At 46.1% G+C, this 27,863-nt stretch overlaps 1 protein-coding gene and 1 pseudogene across 1 annotated transcript; both read right to left on the reverse strand.

Annotated features, from left to right (window-relative positions):
- The window catches only part of LOC122924957, a 291,897-nt pseudogene that overhangs the window by 83,285 nt on the left and 180,749 nt on the right, over nucleotides 1-27,863 (reverse strand).
- LOC122924988 lies at nucleotides 9,528-23,031 on the reverse strand. Its single transcript, XM_044276536.1, has 6 exons — nucleotides 22,983-23,031; nucleotides 20,155-20,294; nucleotides 18,903-19,080; nucleotides 14,140-14,303; nucleotides 13,289-13,508; nucleotides 9,528-9,664 (listed from the first exon to the last, which is right to left on the reverse strand). The coding sequence occupies exons 1-6, from the start codon at nucleotides 23,014-23,016 to the stop codon at nucleotides 9,537-9,539; spliced, it is 864 nt and encodes a 287-aa protein (XP_044132471.1). The 5' UTR covers nucleotides 23,017-23,031; the 3' UTR covers nucleotides 9,528-9,536.

The following is a 27,863-nucleotide window of genomic DNA, read 5'->3' on the forward strand; positions in this document are numbered from 1 at the left end:
CCACTTATCTGCCCAAGCCTCCATTTTCAACAGGGAGCTCCTGCCTCCTCCTTTTATTGGAGATCTGGCTGGTCAGTTTTAAACCACCCTTCAGCCGCTCTAATGTCACCTGGTGTTCACACTCACTTTGTTTCTTTATTCTATCACCAGATAGCACTTCTCTTTTTTCTTTAGTCCCCACAGGGGTTACCTCAGGTTTGGCTTCAGTATCATAGTCTTCTGCTTCTTCAGTGGCTCTACCCACTTCGGCAGACCCCTCTTCTGCCTTATCCTTGGTCTTTGGAACATCTGAGGATTTCTCCCACTACAACTCATCGTCCTTAGCTTCTTCAGCCTTTCAGTCTCCTTTGGAGTCTTCATTCACTTTGTTAGCTTTCTCATCCTTCTCAGACATGGCATCATATACTTCCAATCTGAACCCCTCCTCCTCATCAAGGTTAAAGGTACTGGGGACACCGGGGTCTTCACTAGACTTCTGGTATTTTCTCCATAGGCTCACCCAGGATATTGTTCTCCTTTCGGGCAGGAATCAGGAGAGCCAGTCCATCGTAGTAGACAGGATCCTCATACTGGTCATCCATCTCTCCGTATTTCTTCCCCGGCAGACTGCTGGCTTTCTGGAGGGCATTGACAGCAGAGGAGAGGTCTTTCATGACCAGGTCCTTGCCACACACTGCCATGAATCTCTTGTCTTCTGCATCCACATCAGCCCCATCAACTGGTTCAGCAGATACATCTTCCATCTTCTTCTCTGCCTCGGCCGGCACCACGGCGCCACCATCACCAGTCCCATTCTTACCAGGCTCTGGCTTAGACTTCTTGACGTCTTTCAGAGGACGCCCCTCTTCAGGTTTCTAATTTTCCACCTGTTGCTCGAGAGCACGCTTAGATTTCTCCAACTCATAGACGTTCTTCCCGACGTCATCTTTTGAGCGCATGAGATTTTTCATCTTTGCTCTGAGTTGCCTGTTCAGCCTCAAATTTATCTTGCTCCTCAAGCACTTTTTCAAGGGCTCTGGCCAAGGAGAGGGCTTTGGTCTCCTTTTCCCGAGCATCAGCCTCCGCTCGGTCACGTTTTTCGGCATATCGAGCCGATATGTACAGTATTTCTCTTCAACCAGGAGCTGGTCAAACTTCTTCTGTTTCTTCAATCTAGACACAGTTTGTCTCTGGTGGTCCAGGTCCACCATCCGTTCACGTAACTCTTGATAAAGTTGAGCCATCCTGGCTTCCAAATGTCTTTTCTCCTCCAAGAGAGCAGATTTTTTTGAGGCGCTGTTTAAGACCTCATCAGCCAGCTCATCCCTTTATTGCTCTGCATGACATCTGCTTTGCTCAGAAGCTGCAGGTTCCTCTTGAAGTTGGAGAATTTCTGCTTCTATTTTTGACTCTAGATCCTTTAGTTCACTAATCTCTTTCTGAGTCTCTTCCTGTGACTCCTCTGGAGCTTTCTGCAGTTGCTCTGCGATTACCGCTAGTCCCTTCTCTAGTGTATCTAGGAACTGTGCAAAGCAAGTGAAAACATCTTCAAGTTTGTAGCTGTACTGACCTGTCAGGTCATCTACCCCTGCCTGGGTGTGGGTCTCAGACACTAGGTTGCCGTATCCCCAGTCAGCTCCCGTCCCATCTGGTCGCTACTAGTAACCACTTTAGTTTCACCAGAAACTGACATGGCAGCCTCACTCTCTGAGCTGCTATCAGCCACATTACATATATCACGTGTACCACGCTTGTCATTATCATCCCTGACATCTAGGGGCACACATGAGCTAATCCCCACATTGGACATTTCCTCAGTAACCATAGAACCCTGTGGAGACTGCATACCCACTTCTGGTACATACTCTAGCCCCACCACATTGTCTACAATGGGGTCTTCTAGCGGTGTTCCTTTAACATTTATCAACACTTTTACATCAGACACATGTTTACCGACAGGGGGAGCTTCTTCCCCAATCACAGCCTGCAAAGGAAAAGGAATGTCATTATTATCACATATTTCACATGACATCACATTCCCATTATGCATTTCGGCAAACATGGTACCATCACTTTGCACCTTATCAGCTCCACTGTTTCTAATGGTCACTTCATTTAACCCCTTAAGGACGTAGGACGCACCGGTACGCCATGTTTACCGAGTCCTTAAGGACCCAGGACCCCTAACTTTAAAATTTCATTGTGGCGGGGGTTAATCGGAACAGGATGTCCGCTGAAATCTTTCAGCGGGCATCCTGTCACAACGCTGGGGGGTCATGTGACCCCCGGCATTGGCGATCACCGCAAACCGCAGGTCAATTCAGACCTGCGGTTTGCGGTTTTACCTTATCAGGCGGGCGGCGGTGCCATCGGGTCCCCATGCGGCTGTAGGGGGGGACCCGATGGAAGGCGCTGCCTTCCAGTGACGAGCCTGTTACTATACTATCCCGTAGTTTCTAAAATGGGGTCACTTTTTGGGAGTTTCTACTCTAGGGGTGCATCAGGAGGGCTTCAAAAGGGACATGGTGTCCAAAAAAACTGTCCAGCAAAATCTGCCTTCCAAAAACCGTATGGCATTCCTTTCCTTCTGCGCCCTGCTGTGTGCCCGTACAGCCGTTTACGACCACATATGGGGTGTTTCTGTAAACAACAGTTTGGCTGTTAACCCTTGCTTTGTAACTAGAAAAAAATTATTAAAATGGAAAATCTGCCAAAAAAAGTGACATTTTAAAATTGTATCTGTATTTTCTATTAATTCTTGTGGAACACCTAAAGGGTTAACAACGTTTGTAAAATCAGTTTTGAATACCTTGAGGGGTGTAGTTTATAGAATGGGGTCATTTTGGGGTGGTTTCTATTATGTAAGCCTCGCAAAGTGACTTCAGACCTGAACTGGTCCCTAAAAATTAGGTTTTTGAAAATTTCTTGCTTCTAAACTTCTAAGCCTTGTAACATCCCCAAAAAATAAAATATCATTCCCAAATGATCCAAACATGAATTATACATATGGGGAATGTAAAGTAATAACTATTTTCGGAGGTATTACTATGTATTATAGAAGTAGAGAAATTAAAACTTGGAAATTTGCAATTTTTTGCAAATATTTGGTAAATTTGGTATTTTTTAATAAATAAAAATGATTTTTTTTAACTTCATTTTACCAGTGTCATGAAGTACAATATGTGATGAAAAAACAATCTCACAATGGCCTGGATAAGTCAAGGCGTTTTAAAGTTATCAGCACTTAAAGTGACACTGGTCAGATATGCAAAAAATGGCCAAGTCCTTAAGGTGAAATAGGGCTGAGTCCTTAAGGGGTTAACGGGCTAGGTACCAGTTCTGCGTGAGTTACGCGACCGACCGCAGAAGTGTTTCTACCCCACAAATCACAGAACAACCTTCTCTCATGTACGAGCGAATTTACAGCAGCAAGTCCATCAGTCCCAGCTGTCACTATAGCCTCACACTCAGTGAGGACTACCTGACAGTCCTCATTACCCGCATGTCTGTCCAGCATATTTATCACTTTATTTATCTCAGGTTTCCATATTCTGCTACCTCTTACCCAGCGCCATCATAGGGTCTCTAATTTTCGCCACCCCATGCCTAGCCTTGGTCACGGGCATTTTGGGCAACACAACAACCTTCTCCCCTGCAACATCCTGCAAGGGAACAACCGCAACAGGCTTACCCACCTGTTCAGACCCTGCGTTTTCTCCAATGTCACCCACTTCCGAGACAGTTCCTCGCCTCGTGATTTATCACTCACCGTCCCAGCAGGTATCCCCTGCCGCCGGCTCACTGTCACTGGGTCTGTCACATAATCAATAACAGGAACGATCTTACCCAGCGATGTCACGGGTTCGTCAGTCCCAGAATCCAAGGATACTCCAGGATCCTCCATTACAAAATCACTTGCAGACTCCTGACTGCAGTGGTTGCTACGAGAAACGCCGTGACTCCATACTCCTTCCAGATGTGGACCTCTCCTTGGGATCTCCAGCCACAGAATATTAGCCACTTGCTCCGCTCCATAACTGCTGGGCAGCCGCACGCTATTGTGGTTTGTTGCCCTTAGCAACCACCTCGCAAATCCTCGGCACATCCTCTCTAGGACTCTGTCTCCACTGGTAGGGAACACTCGACCTCCTGAGAGCTGAACCGCTCTCCTCCTCTTTAAATTCCCGATGGTTGCCCTTGGCAATGGCATATCTTTGCTTTTCCCCCGATAGTCCCGGCACACCACCAACCTCTTGAAACTTTGTACAGGGTCCATACAGCGTTGAGAACCCTTTTCTGAAGGCCAGCTGCAACTGTGCCTCCAAAGCCTCTCACTCTGCATCAAATTTTGCCAATTCATTTTTAGTGTAGCCAATTGCTATGGCCATGTCTTCTGCCTGCTGTATGCGCAAGCGCCGCCGGATGTACTCTTCCCCGAGACCCATGGTAGCAGGAAAAACTTTCAGCCACAAGTCCACTTTTGCTGGGCTACTGGCCCTTTAATTCACTGCAGTTTTACTTGCACCACAGCAAAATAGTCCTCACTCTTATGAGCAGCACCTGCTCCACTGGACAAAAAAAGCTTCCGGCCCTTTAACTCCACACACGGCAAAAAACTGCTTTTAGCAGCACCTGCAGTCTCAGCGTTGCCCCTAGCAACCGACCGTTGCCCTTCTCTCATGGACAACTTGCCCGCGTCCTCCACCAATTGTAAGGGATCGTTTACTTTTAGGGGGTCGCCAGCACAAATTACTTCACCAGACAAGGGTAGAATGTCCAAACTTGTGTTTTATTCCGGACGTTTCAGCAAAACAGGTTATGAAGTCGCAGCTTCAACTTATCACGTGTGACATCCACACAAAATAACAAACCCTTGCCCGGCTAGGCTTTAACTAAACACATAAGCATATCCCTGACTCACCTAGAGAGCCCTGTTCACACATGGAACACAAATGCGGCTTTCCTCAGCCATTCAGTCCAGCAACCTCCAGACTGTGACACTTCAATACCTTTTGGAGTATTGTGGCCCAGTAGTCCTCCCGACTCTGGCCTCGTGATCCTTGTTTCACAGGCGTCACCGTGTCCCCCAAAGTTCAGGCTATTGCCTAGCCTCGTGGCCCCTCAGCCCACCTGGCTGAGACCACTCACACAGAGCCTCACCAGGATTCTGCTTCACAAAACACCCCAGAGTGAGACCCACCCAATTCCAGAAACCAGATTAAATGGAATCCCTGGACGTGAGCATGCCCTAAGTCTCGGACTGGAGCATGGGGAACAGGCACCCACCCAGCACATTGCCTATTCCCAGTAAAAACCTGCCCTGGACTAGCTGGAACCAGAATATTTCTACATGGCAAATAATTTACTAGCAGGTGTAGTAGAGTAATAGAAATCCAACAGACCCAACAGTCATGACAGTCATGCTGCTGATTCTGTGTAATTGAATTACTAATTGAAAGGGGCATGTTCAAAATACTAGCAGTGTGGAGTTCAATGATTTAGGTCATTCATTCTTTGAAAAACAGGTGGCAATTATTGCCCTTATTTAAGGAAGGAAGGCAGCAAATGTTGTACATGCTGGTTACAGTGCATTTCTCTCTGAAATTCTGAAGAAAAATTGGTCGTTCCAGACATTGTTCAGAAGAACAGCGTACCTTGATTAAAAAGTTGATTAGAGAGTGGAAAACATATGAAGAAGTGCAGAAAATGATAGGCTGCTCAGCTAAAATGATCGCAAATGCTGTAAAATGGCAATCAAAACCTGAAAGACGTGGAAGAAAGCAAAAAACTACCATTCGAATGGATAGAAGAATAGCCAAAATGGCAAGGACTCAGCCTACAATCGGCTCCAGGAAGATGAAAGAAGGTGTAAAGTTCCCTGTGAGTCCTGTTACAATGAGAAGACGCCTATGTGAAGCCAAGCTATCTGCAAGAAGCCCCCGCAAAGTCCCACTGTTAAAAAAAGACATGTGCTGAAGAGGTTACAATTTGCCAAAGAGCACATTGGCGGCCTAAAGAGACATTTTGTGGACTGATGAAAGTAAGATTGTTCTGTTTGGGTCTAGTGGCCGGAGACAGTTTGTCAGACGACCCCCAAACACTGAATTCAAGCCACAGTACACTGTGAAGCATGGTGGACAAGCATCATGATATGGGGATGTTTCTCATACTACGGTGTTGGGCCTATTTATCGCAGACCAGGGATCATGGATCAGTTTGAATACATCAGAATACTGGAAGAGGTCACGCTGCCTTATGCTGAAGAGGAAATGTCCTTGAAATGGGTGTTCCAAGAAGACAACGACCCCAAACACACCAGTAAACGTGCAACATCCTGGTTCCAGACCAACAAGATTGACGTTATGGAGCGGCCGGCCCGATCCCCGGATCTTAATCCATTAGAAAACTTGTGGGGTGACATCAAAAATGCAGTTTTTGAGGCAAAACCAAGAAATAGAGAAGAACTGTGGAATGTAGTCCGATCCTCCTGGGCTGGAGAACCTGTTCACAGGGGCAGAAGGTGGTGACTCCGAGCAGCACAGACGTCCAGCAGTTCTCAGAAACAGCCGTTATACAACTGAGTATTAGTGAAGTGATTCAGAGGAAAGCAAAATCTTCAAACATTTTTCAGTTTATATAGTGAATGTTTGAGTTTGTAAAGAAGAAGACAAGCACTGCTATTTTTTGAACAATCTAATATTCACTTTTCTTCAATTTTTTTAGAGGAACAACACAGATTTGATATATTTTTCTTCATGTTTTGATTTGGAATAGAATGTGTAGTGTTCCCAGTGCATCTGTGTGGATGGAAATAAAAGCTATTAGAAGGATTTGAGCTTTATTCACTTTTTTAAACACACTGCTGTTATTTTGAACATAACTGTCTAATCCATACAAGGGGCCCGGGCATTGGCGGGGATACTTTCCATAGCAGATAACCTCTTTAACATTATTTGTTAAAAAAAACAAATTAGAAATTTCCTATATTCTCAAAAGGACCTTTTCTATCTATTATATACTAGGAAGGATTCATACTCCAGAGGTCCTTTTCGGGGATAGGATTTAGCCGACTCACACTGAATTGGCTATTTCCCGTACCCCAAAAGGACCTTTTCTATCTATTATATACTAGGAAGGATTCATACTCCTGAGGTCCTTTTTAGGGATAGGATTTAGCCGACTCACACTAAAGTGACTATTTCCTGTACCTCAAAAAGGACCTTTTCCCTCTATTATGGAGTTTGTAGGATTCATATTCCTGAGCCTGAGGTCCTTTTTAGGGATAGGATTTAACCAACTCACATTGAAGTGACTATTTCCCGTACCCCAAAAGGACCGATTCCATCCATTATGTACTAGGTCCTTATCCTGCTGAGGTCCTTTTCTGGGATTTAGCTTACTTACATAGAAGTGACTATGTTCCTTACCCCCAAAAGGACCTTTTCCATCTATTAACAAGGAAGTTGTTACACAAACTTTATAAAAATACAGTGATCGTGATCGTGGTTCAGAAATGAAGAAGCAGCTTTTTTTTTTAATGACCTTTCAAAATGCATCCCTTTAGGAGGGGCAGATTCTGGACGGAGCTGACACATTACTAGTGGACGGGGGCAGTGAGATGAGATGTCAGTGAAGTCTGAATAGTAGAAAGAAGCAAACATGGGGGTGACGTCACTGTCAGAGGTGACATCATCCTGTTGTCAGATGATGTAGTTGATGGCTCAGTCGTCCTTTCCACATTCTCATCTCCTTTATCCATAATAACAGTCGCCCAACAGTTAGTGGAGTCACTGGTTAATACTGACTGGGAGGCTGGTGCCGAGCCTGACAGTGCCGCCACCGCCACTGACATTACTGGTTAATACTGACTGGGAGGCACTGTCTGAGATAAGCAGACTTATATTTGCGCACCAATGTTTAAATATACTTTTTTCCCTAAACCTATTTTGTTCCATGCTTCCAGCTAACTAATTCTCAGCCCTTCATACACAGGGTCGGACAAAGGGCAAAGGTGGCTATCTGCCCGGGGTCCAATCCGTGGCCCTCAGCAGCTACCTCTTCAGGCCAACATCCACCATGCTTGTATTTTATTCCTAGTGCTCAAAAAGGCAGCTTGGCCCATGTTGGTCTTGGCTGCAAACAGACAGATATAATTCTGACAGTGAAGAGCATAGACTGTAGGCACATAGGTATAGACAGGGCCAGATGTGCATAAAGGGGTCCCTGGCTCTAGGACTGCTTTATTTATATATTATATTTTTACTAAGTCCAGTCCATTGTCCAGAGAACCTGCTGAGGAATAATGGGGCTGGGAGAGCTCCAGCGTGCGGCAGAGGAGAGAGGGGATAGTCTTCTATCCAGGCCCCGAGCTATAGGGCTACATAAATAATGAAAGCTACATTCTTGTGTGTGTGTGGAGAGAGAGATATTTAGATAGATGGAGAGATAGATAGGATACATATATATACATCCTATCAAAAACAAAAGGGAAAACAGCAGGTGCAAGTCCTCAAAACCACGGGCGTAGCAGTCAGTATGAAGCAATACGTATTCAAAAACGAGGCAGCACTCCAGAAGTAAGAGGGGTCAATAAAGGGTCCACCTTCTTCACTTTACTTCTGGAGTGCTGCCTCGTTTTTGGATACGTTGGTAAGGCTGATTAGTCCGCCTGCATTTGTGGGAGGGGCGGAGGCTCTTCATATATGAGCCACACCCTCACTCACAGGGGCGTGTTCTCAGGTGCCCCACCCTCCCTCCCTTATCTTCTCATTTCCACAGGGTATGCCCACTTACAGGCCTACCCACGATCATGGCTTAGGGCACACAACAAGCCATTTAGTCAGGTCAGCTAAGACACGCCTAGCTGGGTTAGGTTGTTCCCGTTCTTTCTCTCCCTGGGGTTCTTTGGATATCTCTTGGCTGTAGCCATGACCACAAGTATATATATATATATATATATATATATATATACACATAGATAGTTAGATAGGAGACACACACACACACACATATATATGTATATAGATAAATAGATAGGAGATTATATATACATAGAAGGCACATTTTACTAAGCATCTGTCTACCCATGTTATAAGGGAAAATAATAAAATCTACACAAAACCGAACCCAAACCCGAACTTTAGTGAAGAAGTTCGGGTCCGGGTACCAGATTCAGTTTTTTCTCACGCGCGTGCAAAACGCATTGCACCCGCGCGGAAAAAACTAAACAACGCAATCGCAGTCAAAACTGACTGAAATTGTGTACTCACCCGCGTGGGTTTCCCGCGATGCACCGAGGACGCATCCGGAGCAAATCCGGAACACCCGTGTGATAGAGGCCTTTCTGGTAGTAATTATAATATACAGTATTTCCAATGCATTTCAAATATACTCCACTAAGTTAAAAACTGTATAGTATTCAAGACAAAAAACTGTACAATAAACAGATCTTGTATTATTATTATAATAATATCATGTACAACGTGTACAAAACACAATAGAAAAACAATTGTGCAACACTCTTTTAACATTTTTTAAACTTAATTGCATTATAAAAATTATTTCTGTAAATCTGCTGAGGTCTTCACCGTTTCCTTCAGTCGAAATTTTAATTCTGCAATTTTCCTGTTGACGGCATCACTTATGACACCTTTTGAAGTCCCCGGAAATTTTTCTAAAGTTGCAGCTTTAAGAAGTAAATGGAAAATAATAAACTTATTAGATGTTCAAAAGCTCTGTAACAGATGCAAGAGTAACGTAAACTAACAATTAGGACTGCACCGATACCACTGGTTCCAGACCAGTACGAGATACTTTATGATGCCAATTACTAATACTTTTTATATTTTTGTTTAAACTCTGCAGACTAATGATTTTGGAACAGTGAGGGAGCAGCAGGGCCTAGTACTAGTAGTTTGCCACTGACTCCAAGCCGTAGGGGGACTACAAATCCCAGCAATGCATTATACACTAATGCAGAGTAATATGAAGCTCCAAACTATGTGCTCCAAGATGCTTGCCTGATATCCCAGGAGGCTAGGTTTTCAGGAGGGCTCTGTGGGAGCTTAGTGGGCTGTGCAGGGTCTCTGGAGCAAGGGTGCTGAATTTATACCATTCAAAATCAGGTTGTCTTTTTCTATATTGAGCCCTGCTGCGGACTAGCAAGCAGCAGCCAACGCTATTCCCCCCCCCCATCATCACCACCACTTTCAAGGATCATGCTCATCTGTAGGACCCGGGAGCATGGCAAACATTTCAGGATGGAGAGCGACGGGCAGAGCAGAGAATGTATGATCTCCTTGCTGATCTCTGCGATCCCAGTGCCAACTGTCACCAACCGTACAGGAGATTGAGCTCAGTAATGAGCGTGATCTTCTATGTTGGAGGGCAGATTCTAGAAAGAGAACCTGTCAACTCCAAACACTATCATGTAGGGGCATGTTAGCCTCTATGTGATAGCAATAAACTAAATAAAAAACTAAACAATAATCAAAGTAAAAAAAGTTAAAAAGTTAAAGAAAAAACATGTAAAAAAAAATAAGAAAAAAATTAAACCAACCTCCCCACCCCCGCAGTGTTCTCTATCACGCATAATGCAAATTTAAGGGTAACTTCACTTTTCTTAAGGTATTTTGGAAAATTGAGAAAAACAGCTCAAATCTGGCCCTTCTCCCCATCCCCCCTTCCCCCTTGCTAATACCTTTCAGTGAACTGTCCTCTACTGCCATGGATGTACTATTTGTACCGCACACAGTGCAGCCCTGATTTTGACTTTTTCTCGTAAATTGCAAGCACTCATTTGTCAGGACAGTCAGGTGGCCATGGTGACCAATGAGAAGTGCTTTTTGACCTGTCCCAATAAGGTTTTACTTTAAATACATTTTTATATATCAGGACAAGTAGTTTGGGCCCCTGCTTTAAGTATTTAAATGTCCACACCCCTGCAGGAGGCTGTGTGGGGTCTATGGTGAGCTTTGCAGGTTTTATGCTGGGCTGCTCAGACTCAGATGGATTATGGGGGTCTATGGTGGGCTATATGGCATCTCAGTTGGCTGTGTAGGTTCTTTGGTGGGCTGTGCAGACTCTCAGGTAGGCTTTGCAGGTTTATGGTGGACTGTTCGTGCTTTCAGGTGGGCTGTTTAGGGTCTATGGTGGACTGTAAGGGCTCTGAGGTGTCTGTGCAGGGTAAATGGTGGGCTTTGTGGACACTCATGTGGGCTGTGCAGGTACTGTGGTGGGCTGTGTGGCTCACAGGTGGTCTTTGCAGGTTCTGTGGTAGGCTGTGTGGACTCTCAGGTGGCTATGGTCTGCTGGGCTGTGCAGGTACTGTGGTGGGCTGTGTAGACTCTCAGGTGGTCTTTGCAGGTTCTGTGGTAGGCTGTGTGGACTCTCAGGTGGTCTTTTTAGGTTCTGTGGTAGGCTGTGTGGACTCTCAGGTGGCTATGGTCTGCTGGGCTGTGCAGGTACTGTGGTGGGCTGTGTAGACTCTCAGGTGGTCTTTGCAGGTTCTGTGGTAGGCTGTGTGGACTCTCAGGTGGTCTTTTCAGGTTCTGTGGTAGGCTGTGTGGACTCTCAGGTGGCTATGGTCTGCTGGGCTGTGTGGCTCTCAGGTGCACTTTGCAGGTTCTGTGGTAGGCTGTGTGGACTCGCAGGTGGCTATGGTCTGCTGGTCTGTACAGGGTAAATGGTGGGCTGTGTAGACTCTCAGGTGGTCTTTGCAGGTTCTGTGGTAGGCTGTGTAGACTCAGGTGGTCTTTGCAGGTTCTGTGGAAGGCTGTGTGGACTCTCAGGTGGCTATCGTCTGCTGGGCTGTGCAGGTACTGTGGTGGGCTGTGTAGACTATCAGGTACGGAGGTAGCAGGGTTAACACTAATGCTTTATGAGACGTGTTATCTAAACTAAATGCAGCTAAATGCGTTAAGCAATTGCTTTTCAATGGCTTTCGTGCCAAGATAACGCAAGGAGTTAAGAAATGTAAGAGTGTGTGTGTTACCCCTGCTACATCTGTAGTTGTGCGAGCTCCATGCAGGGCAGAAGGGGGCAGGCTCTGCAGCCCTATGCTGTGCTAGGAGGTCTCACTTGTGCTCCCGATATTGGTGCATCCCAACTAACAATATTAGGCATGCATATAAACAACAAAATACTGTAGTGTAATGACCGGCGTCACGCACAGGGAGGGAAAAGGGAAAGCCCTGCCCAAGGGAGAGGGAAAGGTGGTGACCCCTGACTCACCTTGCGGCTGGCACCTGACTGCCCTGACGTCCCTAGATGGGTTCCTCACCCGTGCGGCGATCACATGCCTAAACTCTGGCTTTCCCTAAAATGAGCCCTAGATAGTGAACGGGCCAGTGGGAGCACTAGTCCGCACCACTGACACTAAGAGGGAAACACCAGGGAGAGGACAGACAATACAGACAAACACATAAACTCAGGTGGGCGACCACAGCAGACCACAAAGGTCCAACAGGGATCCGGAGGGAAACGTTCTGGACCAACAACCAGAGAACGCAGCAACACAGCTCCAGTGGGTCAGTATAGAAGTCCAGGCAGGAAGCTCTATATCTGGCAACCAGAGAAGTGGGAGAGGGGAATATAAGGAGGTTTGGGAGTGCTGGACAAGGAACAGCTGAGGAGAAGGAGCTACGGATCCCTGAGTGAGACAAAAAGGATTGCAAGGCAAACCCAGAAAGCTACCATAAAGAAACAGCACTATCTTACATAGAGCGCGCAGCCAACCGCTACGACTTCATGACCCCGGGTATAACGGAGTCAGGCGTGGGTCTTGACACCCTCGTGACATGTAGATCTTTAAAGGGGTTGTCCGGGGTCAGAGCTGAACGCGGACATTCCTCCATTTCCATCCCTGCAGCCCCTCTGACAGGAGCATCGGAGCAGTTTATGCTCTGATGCTCTCCTTTGCCCTGCGCTAGATCGCGCAGGGCAAAGGCTCTTTTGTTTACCATAACACACTGCCGGGCAGAAGCTTCCGCCCGGCAGTGTGTTCGGTGACGTCACCAGCTCTGATGGGCGGGTTTTAGCGCTGTCCTAGCCGTTTTACTGGCTATGCCCATCAGTGCTGGTGACGTCACCAGGGTTCCTGGCAGCCCCATGGAGAACCCGGTACGTCACCGGAACTACAGAAAATGCCTTTGCCCTGCGCGATTTACCGCAGGGCAAAGGAGAGCATCGGAACATAAACTGCTCCGATCTGGGGGGCTGCCGGGGTGAAAATGGGGGTACGTCCGGGTTCAGCTCTGAACCCCTTGAATTGAGCATAGTCTAGTTACAGTCATAATGGTTCCCGGTCTACCTGTCAGAGCTGATGTTTTCACAGGGTCTAATGGCACCCGTTTCTCTCCATCTGTCAGACGCTTGGAGGCACCACCTTTGAAATTGCTTTTTAGTAATGTGTCAGTGTCAAATAAACTCATGATAACCGCTCTAACAAATGCAGACGCCGTACTACATTGCTGCGCGGCCGCCCACTGCGGGGCAGACAAATACACCCTGGTGCCAGGATGAAGCTCCATCTGCAACAAGATAAAAGCAGAAGAATTTAAATAAAAACATTTTTCTGAAAAAAAGTTGAATGCTGTGTTAGCAATTGTAACTAATAGATCTGTGTATGTTTCTATAAAATATGTAGTCAGATATCTGAGCCCTGGCCGGAGTTCGGCCACTTTCACCCTCGCAAGGTCCCTTTCAAGGCTCAGTTTAGCCCAACGCAACGGATCATTTTAGCCCAACGCATTCTGAATGGATCCGTTGGTTGGGCTCCATACTGCTCCATTGGGCTCCATACCGCTTCCGTTCCGTTTTGGAGGGGGGACACCAAAATGCTGCAAGCAGTGTCCGCATGGCAATGCGGAGCCAAACGGATCTGGCCTGACTTACAATGCAAGTCAATGGGGACGTATCCGTTGGCATTGACACAAAATGGTGCAATTGCAAACGGATGCGTCCCCCCTATTGACTTTCAGTGGACCCGACTTAGACATTTTTGGCCTTAGACTGAAAATGAAGACTAACAAGCCCGTGTCTTCATACAATGCTGCAGGTTTCTTATTGAATACGTTGAAGTAACCTGGAACTTGCTCCCTCTGTCCTGTGGGAATTTGTTTTGTGCAAGGAAATTCAGGTGTAGGAAAAAAGGAAACCAACCTGTTTAGGCTTAGAGGGTGCCGCTTGATTCTGAGAGGAGTGCAGCTCTTGAGATGAGATGGATTCTGATGAAGAGGATGGACCCAAACAACTGCCCCCATCATTCTTCAGTGCTATCAGCTGCTCTGTTGTTGTTCTCAAAGTATCTAAAATACCGGGCAACTCTGTGGAGAATAAAACCCCAGTTAGTTACACAACCTTTTAGAGGTCGGGCGTGTTTTTCCCACTATATTCATTCATATAGTTTGTTATAAAGTGATCACTTGTGGAGAAGACACAATCGGAGGGCTTATTCACGTCTGCCGCTGGCCGCTCACTGCTTCAAAAATATTTCAGCAGAATTTTAAATTCGGTAAAAGTGAGGCCGTCCCACAAAACAAACAAGCTTACTTGTGTATATAATGAGTGGTCTCAACCTGTGTAACCTCAGAACCCACATCTGTCCTTGGTCATTAAGTAGTGACCCACGTCACGCCGCACTGGAACACATGGAAATGCCCCTAATTCCAGTGCCTGCAATTGAACTGTGGTTGGGAGGTGCGTTTGGGGCGCCATTCAAATAAAAGGGCAATGCAACACGCCGTCCACACCAGAATGCACGGTAGTGTGATTGCATGGTAAGGTTCATTCATCTCACTGGACTGGGCGACCCTCAAAAACCCGGTTACACTCAACCACAGACACAATTCCGCACGGTCTCACTCTCAGACACATGCCCAAAAACCAGCCAAATATTGGTTCTTTTTTAAGATCTAACCAGTCTCCCTATTTTATGAGAACTGGAGTAGATCCTCATTCTGGGGGTCCAGGGTGGGTTTCTGTGCGATGACGGAGCTCCATCAAGATGTGCACTGCTGGTACAGCGCTCCCTTGCTGGGAGCCAGAATGTGACCTCCGTCCAGGCACCTCCACAGGACATGTGAGGGATCTGGAATGCAGATATGGATGGTGCTTCCATATGGCCATACTGCCAGACCACCTCACCTCAACTTGGAACGCAGGGACTGGCAGCATATTTTGAATGGCTGCTCGGTGCGAGGACCGACAGTGCTGCACTAGGGGGAGGCAGAAAAGTGGAAGGCATGAGGCGACCCACTGAACTTGGGGTTTGAGAACCAAGGCTATAATAGATGTAGTATCCAGATAATGCCAAGTTTGTGTACTATTGCTAATCTTTCTCTTATTGGAATATTCGACTATGTGGTATTGTGTGGCAATCCCACAGTGGAAATTGGTGGTTTGATTACGTAGGACTGAGAGGTTTCAGGAAGAATGTGGTTTTCTGGATTTTGCTGGGGATCTGGGTTCCAGGAGATTTCAAAGAGAGTTGGAGAGATGAGATCTCCATTCCTGGGTCCGTGTCTTGGTAGTGGCAAGCACTTGATGATTGCACAGGCGTGCACAACACTTAAGGAAAGGGTGCTGGCTAGGGGAATTAGCCCCTGCTTGGAATAGGAACAGACGTCATTCAGGGATCAAGAGGACTCCTCCAGGAGTCAGGAGATGCGTGCTGGAGACACACGAAGACAGCCACGTAAGCTGGGAGAACTGGTGAGGAGCCACCAGCACAAGTGTTGGACAGGACTACAGAGTGGACCTGGGAGTAAAAATTATTACTGTTAAAGAGGACCTTTTATCAGTTTTGACATAGGCTAACTATCTCAAAACCTTGTAGTGCGGCCCCAACTGATGCGATGTGTGTGTTTTTTTTTTTAAACCGCCCCCCCCTCTTCGTCTGCTGTTGGAGGCCTGTTCTGTATTGTACCCAGTGGCGGATTATAATTGGGGCGTTTGGGTCGGTAGCCCCGGGCCCGGCATCGCTGGGGGGCCCAACGACCCAAACGCCCACAAACTACGGCGGGGCACGGGAGCGCATAGTTCCCTGCCCCGCCGCCGATCACCGCCATAGGCTTCAGGCCTAGCAGGCCTGAAGCCTATGCGGTAGTAAAAACCCGGTGCAGGCGGGCGTGATGACGTCATCACGCAGTGCCTGTGCCCGGACGCAGCACACTGACGTGTGTGCGCACGCCTGCACCATCTACGAGTGAGCGCCGGCTGGGACACAGGTAAGTATTACCTTTTATTTTTTTATTTTTTTGTGTGCCAACTGCCGACTTTGGGGGACATTACTGAAGGAACAGGGGGGGGGGCAAACTACTACGTGGGGGCAAATTACTAGTATGGGGGAAATTAATACTGTGGGGGTAGTGTGGGAGACAATTAATACTGTAGGGGCAAATTACTACCATGGGGGGAATTAATACTGTGAGGGCAGTGTGGAGAAATTAATACTGTGGGGGCAGTGTGGGGGTTATTACTTGATGGGGCAGTGTGGGGGGCAAATTACTTAATGATGGGGCAGTGTCGGGGCAAATCACTTAATGGCTGGCAGTGTGAGAGCAAATAACTTAATGGATTGCAGTGTGGGGGGCAAATTACTTAATGGATGGCAGTGTCAGGTAAAATGATCTAATGGGGGGCAGTGTGTGGTGTTATTACTTGATGGGGGCAGTGTGGGCAGCAAATTACTTTGTGGGTGAAATTACTACATTGGAGGCAGTGTGGGGGAAATGACTATATGGGGCAGTGTGGGGGAAATGAATATATGGGGCAGTGTGGGGGAAATGACTATATGGGGCAGTGTGGGGGAAATGACTATATGGGGCAGTGTGGGGGAAATGACTATATGGGGCAGTGTGGGGGAAATGACTATATGGGGCAGTGTGGGGGAAATGACTATATGGGGCAGTGTGGGGGAAATGACTATATGGGGCAGTGTGGGGGAAATGACTATATGGGGCAGTGTGGGGGAAATGACTATATGGGGCAGTGTGGGGGGAAATTATTATATGGGGCAGTGTGGGGAAAATTACTATTTGGGGCAGTGTGGAAGAAATTACTGTATGGAGCAGTGTGGGGGAAATTACTATTTGGGGGCGGTGTGGGGGAAATTACTATTTGGGGGCGGTGTGGGGGAAATTACTATATGGGGGCGGTGTGGGGGAAATTACTTTATGGGGGCGGTGTGGGGGAAATTACTTTATGGGGGCGGTGTGGGGGAAATTACTTTATGGGGGCAGTGTGGGGGAAATTACTTTATGGGGGCGGTGTGGGGGAAATTACTTTATGGGGGCGGTGTGGGGGAAATTACTTTATGGGGGCGGTGTGGGGGAAATTACTATATGGGGGTAGTGTGGGGGCCTTTCTATTAGGGGACATTATTTTTGGGGACACTATACAGGTATTATTACCTGGAACACAATATAGGGTGTTATTATTACTGGGGGCACTCTAGGGGACATTATAATTGCTGTAGACACTATAGGGACCTTTGGGGTAATTTATCAAACTGGTGTAAAGTATAACTGGGTTAGTTACCCATAGCAGCCAATCAGATTCCAGCTTTCATTTTTCACAGCTCCTTTGGAAAATTAAAGGTGGAATCTGATTGGTTGCTGTGGGCACCTAAGCCAGTTGTAATTTACACCAGTTTGATAAATGACCCCAATTATGAGAACTCTAACGTGTCTGTGTAACAAACTCTGTAGAGACGAGATGCGGCTGAAAGAATTTGTCATGGCGGTCTTGGTCAAACGGAGGAGAAGATGAAAGAGAGGATCTACATGACAGGAGATGTCACTGGATGTAACAGGTATGTGGTGCTGTATTATCCTGTATGTGGTGCTGGCTCACTACTGTGACCTGCGTCTCATCTTCTCCTCCAAGTCTTTTTTTTATCATAATCGTATGTGTTTTAAATTTGGCAACTAAAATTTGTATTTGTCACCTGCAGTCCTATGTAACAGCCTAGATAACAGTGATTACTTTCTGTGTACAGATAATGTAGTAGATGTTCCATGCAGTCCTATGTAACACCTCACATAACACAATAGTTCACTGTGTTATGTGGGTTGTTACATAGGACTGCAGGTAACATCTATGACATCTGTACACAGAGAGTTATGAGATGGTGGGGGTCTGACTCCTGGCACCCCCACCAATCAGCTGTTTGAGGAGACCGCGATGTCCCAGTGAGCGTCGCAGCCTCTTTGCTCATTACCAAGCACAGCGCTGTCCATTTGATAGCCCTGCGCTCGGTATTACAGCTCAGCCGCAATCACTCAGATGAGACAGAGCTGCACCAAGGCCACGTGAACGATGTCATATTGCCTAGGAAGAGACGTTGGCGCTTACGAAGCACCGCAGCCTCTTCATATAGAAAAAAAAAACTAAAACTAAAATGGAGGGGGGGGGGGGGGGGGGGCCTGAATTGGGTAGACAGCCCCGGGCCTATCATGCACTTAATCCGCCCCTGATTGTACCGACCTGTAAACTCGCAACAGGGCGAAGACGCCATCTTCCGCTGTGGGTGTCTCCTTTTCCTTGCCTTTGATCACGATCCAATCAGAGCGAACCACTCAAACCAGAGTGAAAGCCAGAAGGCTCTACCTGTATGGTTTTGAAAGCAGTGCATGGACGCCATACTGAACAACCCCTGCGGGAGGTTCTTAAAGCGCTCTACACGTGCGAATATCCCCAAACTTCAGAAGTGGATGAGATCTGTTTCAAAGGTTTAAAACTATACTGGAACAAGCAAGTAAAAGGTGTAGACTAGCCGGGGGCGAGGAGAAAATACAAGATCACACAAAGATGACCTTACAACTAATCAAAAACACCGGAAACACCGTAAAGAGCAAGTGCTCACTTCTTGACCTGCCAAGCTTTCTGAAATGTAACTACGTCAGCTGAACCGATTGACTTGCCTGTAACAATCAACTGCCTCAGTTGTTTGTTCTCTTCTTCTAATTTCCTAATACGGCCTTCCATATTTCTGCGTGTTTCTGGAGCTTCATCATCACCGTGGTTGTCCTTCACACCATTAAGTAACTGCTTAGCAGCAACTATTTCTGCCTCCTTGCGCATTGCTTTCCGTGATTTAGCCTACAAAATTTAGCAAATAGTCACTAACACAAAGGAACAGGTCACATTCTAAACTTAAATTCAGGATTAATAAAATTATCAGTAACAAATCTGTAAAATATGATGCGGGTGCGTTTCGGTAAATGCACGATTTTTCCACGCGAGTGCAAAGCGTTTTAATGCGTTTTGCACGCGCGTGAGAAAAATCGCCATGTTTGGTACCCAGACCCGAACCCGGACTTTATCACTGAAGTTCAGGTTTGGGTTCGGTGTTGTGTAGATTTTATTATTTTCCCTTATAACATGGTTATAAGGGAAAATAATATCATTCTTAATACAGAATGCAAAGTAAATTAGGGATGGAGGGGTTAAAAAAATAAAATAAAAAAAAGTTAACTCCATAGCTGCCGGTCTCTGTTCTATCTTCAGGACCTGGCAAAAGACCTGTGGTGACGTCACTGTGCTCATCACATGGTCCAATCACATGGTTCATCACCATGGTGAGGGACCATGTGATTGGACCATGTGATGTGACGTCACCACAGGTCCTTAGCCGGCAGCTCAACATTACAGAAGAAGACAGAGATCCGCAACTACGCGATCAAGTGGACTCGGTGAGTTAATTTAGATTTTTTTTAACCCCTCCATCACTATTTTACTTAGCATTCTGTATTCAGAATGCTATTATTTTCCCTTATAACCATGTTATAAGGGAAAATAATACAGATCGGGTCCCCAGCCCAATCGTCACCTAGCAACCATGTGTGAAAATCGCACCGCATTCGCACTTGCTTGCGATTTTCACGGGGCCCCATTCACTTCTATGGGGCCTGCGTTGCGTGAAAAACGCAGAATATAGAACATGCTGCCATTTTCACGCAACGCACAAGTGATGCGTGAAAATCACTGCTCATGTGCACAGCCCCATAGAAATGAATGGGTCCGGATTCAGTGCGCGTGCAATGCGTTTACCTCACGCATTGCACCCGTGCAGAATACTCGCCCGTGTGAAAGGCGCCTAACTCTTCCAGTGTTCCATAAAAGTATTTATGCTAACGATCATTATCATCCCTACATTCATGATAGAGGCTCTACCTGAACATCTTCAGCAGCAGATTCGTCCTCCGATGTTACTAATTGTTCATACCTTCTTTTTGAACATCTTTTTGTGCCCAAGTTGGTTTCTTTTTCAGCAACGAGCATGTTTATTTTTGTTTTTAAAGAAAGTTCTCGATCTAAAAATAAAAAGCAGATATTCTCATCAGAATCTTGACTTTCAATATCTTCTTTTAATAAAAATTGTATATAGTTTAAAATTGTCAGCTGGTGCAAATATACTGTATACTACCCCCAAAGGAGCTGCTGTAACATGCCCAGTTCATCCTCAACTAGTCTCTCTAGGGTATGATCTTCACCCGCTCCATTAGCATTAACCGCCCTTCTTCTAGTGGCCAGGAACTTGCTGTCTACTCCAGTAATACAATCCTGCATTACTTCTATTGAGCATCTACACACTAGAGAGAGAGGGTATGGGATCCTAAGCTTAAAGGTTGTAACAGACATAGACTCCAGACTCACCAGATCTTTTAAGCATCTCAGTGTAGATCCACTTGTGATATAGTGGATGGTAACTGAAGTAGCAGACAAGCATAAATCCTTAGCAAGAGAGACACCAGTTACGCCCCTGAAGTCTTTTGAGTTCCAGGTAACGTCAGGAGCCATCCATTGTTCTGGCTCTCCTCTGGAGGCAGGAGACTCTGAGCTCCATGTTCATCTAAAAAGTAGGGTTCTCCCCTGTGTTGTAAGGGTATTTTACATACATAATTAAGTACTGATTTGTCCTGTCTCCTTTTATTATTATATTACCTCCTATATCTCTTATATATATAAAAACTAGCAGAAGGACCCGGCTTCACACGGGTATATTTCATCTATTTCATTTTATGTTTTCCGGGTGTCGTAAAAAGATAGACAGTTTCCCCCATAACAGTGACCTCTACAGTGCCCGCCCCTTTAACAATGACCTTCACAGTGCCCACCCCTTTAACAGTGACCGCCCCTTTAGCATTGAGCACCACTTTAACAGTGACCTTTTTAGTGGCCGCCCCTTTAACAGTGACCTTTTTAGTGCCCACCCCTTTAACGGTGAACTTTTTAGTGCCCGCCCCTTTAACGGTGACTTTCACAGTGACCACCCCTTTAACAGTGACTTTCACAGTGACCACCCCTTTAACAGGGACCTTTTTAGTGCCCACCCCTTTAACAGTGAACTTTTTAGTGCCCGCCCCTTTAACGGTGACTTTCACAGTGACCGCCCCTATAACAGTGACTTTCACAGTGACCACCCCTTTAACAGGGACCTTTTTAGTGCCCACCCCTTTAACAGTGAACTTTTTAGTGCCCGCCCCTTTAACGGTGACTTTCACAGTGACCGTCCCTTTAACAGTGACTTTCACAGTGACCGCCCCTATAACAGTGACTTTCACAGTGACCACCCCTTTAACAGGGACCTTCATAGAGCTCGCCCCTTTAATAACAGTGACCTCCACAGTGCCCGCCCATTTAATAACAGTGTCTTACCTTGTGATATAAGAGGCTGGTGCTCCTCCATTACATGTCACTGCACACACGTGTATACACTGCACATGACGGCTCTTACCTTGTGATATAAGAGGCTGGTGCTCCTCCATTACATGTCACTGCACACACGTGTATACACTGCACATGACGGCTCTTACCCTGTGATATAAGAGGCTGGTGCTCCTCCATTACATGTCACTGCACACACGTGTATACACTGCACATGACGGCTCTTACCTTGTGATATAAGAGGCTGGTGCTCCTCCATTACATGTCACTGCACACACGTGTATACACTGCACATGACGGCTCTTACCCTGTGATATAAGAGGCTGGTGCTCCTCCATTACATGTCACTGCACACACGTGTATACACTGCACATGACGGATCTTACCTTGTGATATAAGAGGCTGGTGCTCCTCCATTACATGTCACTGCACACACGTGTATACACTGCACATGACGGCTCTTACCTTGTGATATAAGAGGTTGGTGCTCCTCCATTACATGTCACTGCACACACGTGTATACACTGCACATGACGGCTCTTACCCTGTGATATAAGAGGCTGGAGCTCCTCCATTACATGTCACTGCACACACGTGTATACACTGCACATGACGGATCTTACCTTGTGATATAAGAGGCTGGTGCTCCTCCATTACATGTCACTGCACACACGTGTACACACTGCACATGACGGCTCTTACCTTGTGATATAAGAGGCTGGTGCTCCTCCATTACATGTCACTGCACACACGTGTATACACTGCACATTACGGCTCTTACCTTGTGATATAAGAGGCTGGTGCTCCTCCATTACATGTCACTGCACACACGTGTATACACTGCACATGACGGGTCTTACCTTGTGATATAAGAGGCTGGTGCTCCTCCATTACATGTCACTGCACACACGTGTATACACTGCACATGACGGCTCCTACCTTGTGATATAAGAGGCTGGTGATCCTCCATTACATGTCACTGCACACACGTGTATACACTGCACATGACGGCTCTTACCCTGTGATATAAGAGGCTGGTGCTCCTCCATTACATGTCACTGCACACACGTGTATACACTGCACATGACGGCTCTTACCTTGTGATATAAGAGGCCGGTACTCCTCCATTACATGTCACTGCACACACGTGTATACACTGCACATGACGGCTCTTACCTTGTGATATAAGAGGCTGGTGCTCCTCCATTACATGTCACTGCACACACGTGTATACACTGCACATGACGGCTCTTTCCTTGTGATATAAGAGGCTGGTGCTCCTCCATTACATGTCACTGTACACACGTGTACACACTGCACATGACGGCTCTTACCTTGTGATATAAGAGGCTGGTGGTCCTCCATCATGGCCTCCTTGTACAGATCCTTGTGTCCTTCTATATACTCCCACTCCTCCATGGAGAAATAGACAGTGACATCCTGACACCTTATAGGAACCTGACAACACAATGACACCGTCATCACCCAGACCCCTCCAGTGCTGTTACTGGAGAATTTCCCAGCATTCCCAGCAGTGTCACCTCTCCGGTCAGTAGCTCCAACATCTGGTGGGTGAGTTCTACGATCTTCTGCTCATGTATCAGGGGGTGAGGCTCTGTGATGGGGGGAGGGGTCCTGCTCCGCCCTCCTGACTCCTGAAGATAAATGATGGGAGTCACACAGTCCCCCAATGTCTTCTTCACTATTGTGTACTCCTGTGGATGGAGAGAGACACTTAAATAAACAACTGGATGACAGTTACTGGTAATTTTCTTTTCATGAGTCCTCCACGGCAGCTCTACGCTGATGAGACCCTCTTCCAACCAGGCAGGAACAGGAAGAATAGATGTGACCCTCTATGGTTCCTTCCTTGTAGAAGGGTGAGTGATGACTTTTGGAAGTTGATCTTCCAACCCAACTTCTGTAGCGTCTTCAATACAAACTGTAACTGCCCATGAAAGTCCTGTTTGGCATTCTTTAAAATCAATAGGTCATCTAACTATGGGCTTATCATAACAGAACGCAATCAGATCTGACATCACCTTTGTGAAGAGCCTCGGGGAGGATAAAATCCCAAAAGGGCAGGCATGTGAATTGCTAGTGTAGTATCCTTCCCTTGTTTTTCATTGCAAAATCTTGAAATCTTTGAGTGGTCTGGATGAATTGGGATATGACAGTACTCATCCTTCAAATCTAATGTCACCATCATTGCCTCCTCAAATATCATTGGAATGGCTGATCTTATTGTTTCCATCTTAAATTTTCTGTACCTGATCCCGTTCAATATTTTTAGATTTATTATTGTCCAGTGACTCCCATTTGGCTTTTTCACCAGAAATAGAGTTGAGTAGAATCCCTGCCCCTGCATATAAAATCACTAAAACAGGAGGGTAGCGAGGAAGCATCGAAAAACTATAAAGAAAAATAGAATATATAAAAGACAAATACAAGCAGCCAAACTAGAGACAGAGATTTATTGCCAAAGAGAGTAAAACTAACCATAAAATGTTCTTCAATTATATAAATGGTAAAAAGTATAAATCTGAAGGTGTCGGCCCTTAAAAGAGTAATGGGGGGGGGGGGGGGAGTTGCAGAAAGCGACGAGGAGAAAGCAAACCTATTAAATATTTTTTTCTCCACTGTATTCACTGAAGAAGATAAACTGTCAGATGAAATGCAGAATGTAAAAGTAAGTTCCCCATTAAAAGTGCCCTGTCTGACCCAGGAAGAAGTACAGCGGCGTCTTAAAAAGATTAAAATAGAGAAATCGCCGGAACCAGATGGCATACACCCCCGTATCCTAAGAGAATTAAGTAATGTCACAGCCAGACCCTTATCTATATATTTAAAGAAGGAGGTATATGTGTATGTACAGTGCATATAAAAAGTCTAAAATGTCAGGTTTCTGTGCTGTAAAAAAATTTGACACAGATAAACCATTTCAGAACTTTTTCCACCTTTAATGTGACCTATAAACTGTACCACTCAATTGAACAATAAACTGAAATCTTTTAGGTGGAGGGAAGAAAACAAAACAAAAAAAATAATAATGTGGTAGCATAAGTGTGCGCACCCTCCTATAACTGGGGATGTAGCTGTGTTCAGAATTAAGCAATCACATTTAAAATAGGAGTCGGCATACACCGGCCATCATTTAAAGTGCCTCTGGATTAACCCCAAATAAAGTTCAGCTGCTCTAGTTGGTCTTTCCTGAAATGTTCTTAGTCACATCCCACAGCAAAAGCCATGGTCCACAGAGAGCTTCCAAAGCATCAGAGGGATCTCATTGTTAAAAGGTATCTGTCAGGAGAAGGGTCCAAAAGAATTTCCAAGGCATTAGATATACCATGGAACACAGTGAAGACAGTCATCATCAAGTGGAGAAAATATGGCACAACAGTGACATTACCAAGAACTGGACGTCCCTCCAAAACTGATCAAAAGACGAGAAGAAAACTGGTCTGGGAGGCGACCAAGAGGCCTGCAGAAACATTAAAAGAGCTGCAGGAATATCTGGCAAGTCCTGGCTGTGTGGTACATGTGACAACAATCTCCCGTATTCTTCATATGTCTGGGCTATGGGGTAGAGGGGCAAGACGAAAGCCTTTACTTACGAAGAAAAACATCCAAGCCAGGCTACATTTTGCAAAAACCCATCTGATGTCTCCCAAAAGCATGTGGGAAAAGGTCTTATGGTGTAATGAAACCAAGGTTGAACTTTTTGGCCATAATTTCTAAAGATATGTTTGGTGCAAAAACAACACTGCACATCACCAAAAGAACACCATACCCACTGTGAAGCATGGTGGTGGAAGCATCATGCAAAGGGGCTGTTTTTCTTCAGCTGATATTGGGGCCTTAGTTAAGCTAGAGGGAATTATGAACAGTTCCAAATACCAGTCAATATTGGCACAAAACCTTCAGGCTTCTGCTAGAAAGCTGAACATGAAGAGGAACTTCATCTTTCAGCATGACAACGACCCAAAGCATACATCCAAATCAACAAAGGAATGGCTTCACCAGAAGAAGATTATAGTTTTGGAATGGCCCAGCTAGAGCCCAGACCTGAATCAGATGGGGTGATCTGTGGGATGATCTGAAGAGGGCTGTGCCCAGGAGGTGCCCTCACAATCTGACAGATTTGGAGTGTTTTTGCAAAGAAGAGTGGGCAAATCGTGCGAAGTCAAAATGTGCCATGCTGATAGACTCATACCCAAAAAGACTGAGTGCGGTAATAAAATCAAAAGGTGCTTCAACAAAGTATTAGTTTAAGGGTCTGCACACTTCTGCAACCATATTATTTTATTTTTGTATTTTTTCTTCCCTCTACCTAAAAGATTTCAGTTTGTTTTTCAATTGAGTTCAAAAAAGTTCTGAAATCATTTAATTTTGTGTCTTTTTTTTTACATCACAGAAACCTGACGACATTTTAACAGGGGTGTGTAGACTTTTTATATCCACTGTATGTATGTTCTGCGATCACTCAAACACGCAACCATCGATTTTAATGAAACTTGGTATACACATCCCATGCTACGTGGAAAGAAATCTGGTGGAGGTCACAGCTCTCTAGCATGTACCGTTCCTGAGATATTCCCAAAAAATTCAAATATGGCACATCACATGACCTACATTAGCCAATAGAAGACTGCAGGTCTTTCTCTTAATATCCCAACTGCCATACACATACACACAGTTGTGCACCAGGTTAACTACCCGGCCATTTTTCTTCACTGCTGCAGGTCAGCTTTAAAAGGGGCAGGGCACTGTGGATGACACTGTTAAGGGAGCGGAGTGCTGTGGAGGTGACAGTTCAGGGGGCAGGTGGGTGGACATATAGGCCACTCTCAAAAGACAGACTTAAAAATCCCACCCCCAAGTCCTGCTAAGCCACGCCCCCTCCCACTCATCAACTTCTGTCAGCTGCAGGGGATCGACGAGGGAGAGTGACTTTCTCCCTGCAGCTCATGCTCAGACAGTACAGTGCTGCAGTCTGAGAGTGAGCTGTTCAAAAGAACATCCCTGTGTCCGTCCAGGCCCTGGAGTCTGAAAGCTGGACTGTCCGGCCTAAAACTGGACCTCTGGCCACCCTAGGTGCAGACTGCTGTGGAGGTCACAGTTAAGGGGACGGTCTGCTATGGAGGTCAGTGTTAAGGGGCAGATTGCTGTAGAGGCCACTGTTAAGGTGATGGGATGTTGTGGAAATCACTGTTAAGGAGATACTGTGGAGGCGGAATGCTGTGGAGAAGGGCTACAGCTATAGAATATTTTTGTAATCAAGTATTCTACCGAATACTCCAACGATAAATCAAGTACTCTAATAAGCAAAAACTAATTAAAAGAACGTTTTCTTTTATAAAAACTCATACCCCCCTCAGTGGTGTTGCGTGGGGGGACGACGACTTTGCCCCAGGCACAAAATTTTAAGGGGCGCCAGCAGGGCCTCACCGCCAATTAGGCAAAGTTAGGCGATCGCCCCAGGCGGCGCAGCCCTGCTCAAAAGTGGGGGCGGCGGCAGGCAGGGCACAGGGAGATGAGCGCTTCCATTGTGGAAGCGCTCATCTCTATAGTCATCTGTATGGCCGTCCTCAGGACAGTGATACAGATGGATGTGCTGCGGGGCAGGGGAGAGGCGTTTCCCTTCCCCGTTCCTCTGATAGGCTGCAGGCACTAGGTCTGCAGCCTATCGGAGGCCAGTGCAGGCGGCGCAATTACGTCATCGTGCCGCCTGAACCGTACAGCGCGGGACACAGGCCGGAAGAGGCCTGCATCACATCACTGCCATGGAGGTAAGTAAGTGTTTATTTTTTATATGGTACAATACTAGCTACTCGCACATGACTGGGGAACCATCTATGGGGGGCTCTTCTCACTGGCACATGATTGGAGGGCATCTATGGGGACACTTATTGGCTCATTGTTGGGGGGCACTGTGGGGGCACTTCTTACTGGCACATTATTGGGGGTACTTTTTACTGGCATATTATTGGGGGCATCTACTGAGACCACAAAGAAGGAGTATTTTATACTGGGACACATTATGGTGGGTACTATGGAGAAGGGGGGAGAGGAGTACTATGGGGTCAACTACGGGGGCACTAAGTGTGGTATTTTATACTTGCAAATTATGGGGGGCATCTACTGGGGCATTTTATACTGGTACATTATGGGGGGCACTAGGAGGAAGGGGGGAGAGGAGCACTATGGGGGCATTT

Source organism: Bufo gargarizans, chromosome 1 (genome assembly GCF_014858855.1).
Source record: "Bufo gargarizans isolate SCDJY-AF-19 chromosome 1, ASM1485885v1, whole genome shotgun sequence".
In the NCBI taxonomy this organism is placed as follows: Eukaryota; Metazoa; Chordata; class Amphibia; order Anura; family Bufonidae; genus Bufo; species Bufo gargarizans.

Excerpts from the sequence above, each read along its gene's own strand:
- LOC122924988 (XM_044276536.1), bottom strand. The coding sequence starts at position 23,016 with ATGATGGAGGACCACCAGCCTCTTATATCACAAG. Across the intron at positions 14,304-18,902 it reads GAGGCAGTTGATTGTTACAG|AGTTGCCCGGTATTTTAGAT; the intron begins GCAAGTCAATCG and ends TATTCTCCACAG. Across the intron at positions 13,509-14,139 it reads CACCCTCTAAGCCTAAACAG|ATGGAGCTTCATCCTGGCAC; the intron begins GTTGGTTTCCTT and ends ATCTTGTTGCAG.